This window comes from Geospiza fortis, unplaced genomic scaffold (genome assembly GCF_000277835.1).
Source record: "Geospiza fortis unplaced genomic scaffold, GeoFor_1.0 scaffold546, whole genome shotgun sequence".
Taxonomy (NCBI): domain Eukaryota; kingdom Metazoa; phylum Chordata; class Aves; order Passeriformes; family Thraupidae; genus Geospiza; species Geospiza fortis.
The window spans coordinates 100,818-103,640 of NW_005054612.1; the positions used below are offsets into that span (position 1 = coordinate 100,818).

The 2,823-nt window shown below is 51.8% G+C and overlaps 2 protein-coding genes across 2 annotated transcripts in view; both read left to right on the forward strand.

Moving 5' to 3' along the window:
* The window catches only part of CCDC40 (coiled-coil domain containing 40), a 10,408-nt gene extending 7,780 nt beyond the window's left edge, over nucleotides 1-2,628 (forward strand). Inside the window, exons 12-17 of the mRNA XM_005430266.3 lie at nucleotides 1-133; nucleotides 256-347; nucleotides 655-775; nucleotides 1,421-1,603; nucleotides 1,800-1,958; nucleotides 2,347-2,628. The exon at nucleotides 1-133 is cut by the window's left edge and continues 25 nt beyond it. Coding sequence (XP_005430323.3) covers nucleotides 1-133; nucleotides 256-347; nucleotides 655-775; nucleotides 1,421-1,603; nucleotides 1,800-1,958; nucleotides 2,347-2,592 — 934 coding nt within the window. The 3' untranslated portion in view covers nucleotides 2,593-2,628. The remainder of the gene's footprint in view (nucleotides 134-255; nucleotides 348-654; nucleotides 776-1,420; nucleotides 1,604-1,799; nucleotides 1,959-2,346) is intronic.
* Nucleotides 2,629-2,713: 85 nt separating this feature from the next.
* GAA (glucosidase alpha, acid) overlaps nucleotides 2,714-2,823 on the forward strand; it is a 6,951-nt gene continuing 6,841 nt past the window's right edge. Inside the window, exon 1 of the mRNA XM_031064660.1 lies at nucleotides 2,714-2,728. Coding sequence (XP_030920520.1) covers nucleotides 2,714-2,728 — 15 coding nt within the window. The remainder of the gene's footprint in view (nucleotides 2,729-2,823) is intronic.

A 2,823-nucleotide genomic window follows, 5' to 3' on the forward strand; every position in this document is an offset into this window, starting at 1 on the left:
GGAACGGCACATGAAGAACATGTCAAATGACTTGATAAAGTTGAACACGTTGATCAGCAAGAACAACAGCAGCGTTGAGAACCTGCAAAGCGGCAGAATTGTCACAGAGAACGAGTTTGTGCAGTCTCTCAAGGTACTGAGGCACCTGGCACCTCATTCCCAGGTCTCAGCCTCCCCTGCAGATCAGGGGCAAACAGTGATCCTGGAAAACCTCAGCCTGACAACTCTGTATTGTTTTGTTCTTCCCAAATCTAGGCAGCAGAAAAAGAATCCATGGAGATGCAGGAGAGACACAGTAAACTGACTGAGGAGAAGGAAAGGCTCCTGAACAGCCTGGTAGAAGCAGAGTAGGTACCAGAGTGCCACAGTCCTGTGGGACTGTGTCCACATTCCCATTCTCCTGCAGTCACCAAACCTGGCACCAGCAAATGTGCTTCTAGCCTCGCTGGAGAAGGGGATGAATGTTTGAAAGGTGTTTCAGCAGTCTCTGGAAACAGCAGGGGCTGGGAGGATGTTTGCTTTAACAGTTCCAGTGTGTGTGAGCTGGACGTTGCCAAGATCCATATGGGAGACTGTGCCAGTCACTGGCAGTGCTGCACTGGGCCCGTCATTGGGGGGCTAACTTTCTCCTTCCTTCCCCTCTCTTCTCTGAAGGCATCAGATCCTGCTGTGGGAGAAGAAGTTCCAGCTGGCAAAAGAGATGAAGGATGCCACAGATGCTCTGGTGGAACACGGCGAGATCCACGACATGAAAACAGAGATTCGGAGGATGCAAGTGAGGCTCTGGGAAGGGGGGCTGAGGAGGGGAAGCCACCCAATGTGCTCAGCCTTGGGGTGGCTGAAACAGGAGGCAGGAGATGAGAAACAGGCTGGAGAAGTGGCATCTTCAGGGCCCGGGGTGGGACTCTAAACCCCTGCAGCTCGACTGAGCTGAGCACATCCAGCCCACACATCCTGCATGCCCCATGCCAGCCTCAGCAGGATCTGGATACTCCCAAGAAATCTATTTAAATTGCAGTATGGCTGCCACCTGGTTATGTGACCCTGATTTATGTGCACTGTTGATTACTAAATATTGCATCACTTTAATCACTGGTTTAGGGAAGTGTTCCCTCTCCTGGCAGAGAGGCTCATCCCCTTCATTCTCAGGATGCTTCTGCTTTTCTGCTTCTGCTCTTGCCAATGAGGTTCAGAGTAACATTTTGAGTATTGGTGTACACAAGTTGATAATCCAGGCCTCTGCCTTCCAGATCCACACACAGCAAACCAGGTTTGGACTTGGACCAAATCTGGCCTGCAGGCACTCATGTCCCATACACCTGGTTTGTGCTGCTGGGATGTGCCCCCCAGACAGCTTCCCTGGGTGCTATTGGCAAACATTTGGGATTCTGAGGCTGGTTTGTGTCTTGGCCTACGGCAGGTGCGCTATGAGCAGCTGCAGAAGCAGCAGGAGATGCTGATTCGGGCCATGGAGGCGTGTGTTTCCCAGAGAGAGACAATAACAGACCGGGCAGAGGCTCAGAGCAAACTGAAACACGGCACCAAGAGCGACGTCCAAAGCAGGAAAGAGGACCTGAAGAAGAAGATCAGGGAAATCCAGGAGGTGAGCAAGGAAAGTGGGGCTGCAGGAGCTCACACAGCTGGGGTTGGCCTTGTGGTGAGCAGCAGTGCCAGCACAGGGGCAGGCCTGGAAAATCATTCATTGAAAATCCCCCAAAACCCAGTTCTGGGAGGATGGTCAGGGGTGCAGCTGAACTAGAGAACTGAAATCTGCCATTCCCTTCTCTTCCATTTACTAGAACATTTATGAGTGCAACCAAACCATGCAGGAGCTGGAGACCATCCAAGAGTCCCTCAATGACAACTTTTCAGAAAAGCAGCAGGAAGTGTGCCAGCTCCAGGCTGAGAGTGAGAGCCTCAGCTTGGACAGGGAATATCTTCAGAACGAGAAACGATGGGTGAGCACATGTACTCCCCTACTGCACGTGAGCCAGACAGAGCCTGTGCTTCCTCTGCTTCCTCTCTGTCCTCAGCTGGGTGTGCTGGAATGTGTTACAGCAACACATTACCTGAGCACGTTGTGGGGGCTCACCAAGAGCCAGCTTGATGTATTGAAACTCTGTCCTGGCGAGGGTTGCCTTACATATGTGGGAATTTCTCTGATTTATGGAATTCTGTGACATCTGTACCCCTCCAACACCCGGGCTGGGTGTGCTGTTTGGTTGTTATGGTGGGGAATTCACAGCACTGTCCTTCCCTTGTCCAACGTGATGGTCACAGCACCTGACACAAGTCTCACCCATGCTTTTCCTGCTGTCACAGCCCCTTCTCTTTTGCTTTCCTCAGAACCTGTTGGAGATTGTGGCCCACCAGGCGCGCCAGAAGCAGCTGCAGGCACTGAGGCAAGGGAAGTACAAGGCCCTGTGCCACACTGAAGAGGCCTGCACGAACCAGCAGGAGAAACTGGAGGATCGCCTGCAGACCATTAACACCATCGTGCAGCAGATCCAGGAGGAACAGCCCCAGCACCAAAGGGCTCTGCAGTGGCTCAGTCACTGCTTGACATCCAAGCTCGGGTTGCAGAAAGCCTGAAAATACATGAAAATACATGCAGTATCTTATATATTCTTCCACAGGCTCCAGACTTTGTAAATAGATAAATAAATAGATAGATAAGCAGGTGCGGGGTATAATACTTACTTTGCCGAGTACAATGTTTATTTCAGACGTACATTGCAATCCTCTCGGTATGCTTCTGTTTACGTTTCACTTTCCCTGCCTCCAGCAGCTCCGCCTCCCGCCCCGCCCCGCTGGAGCTCCGAT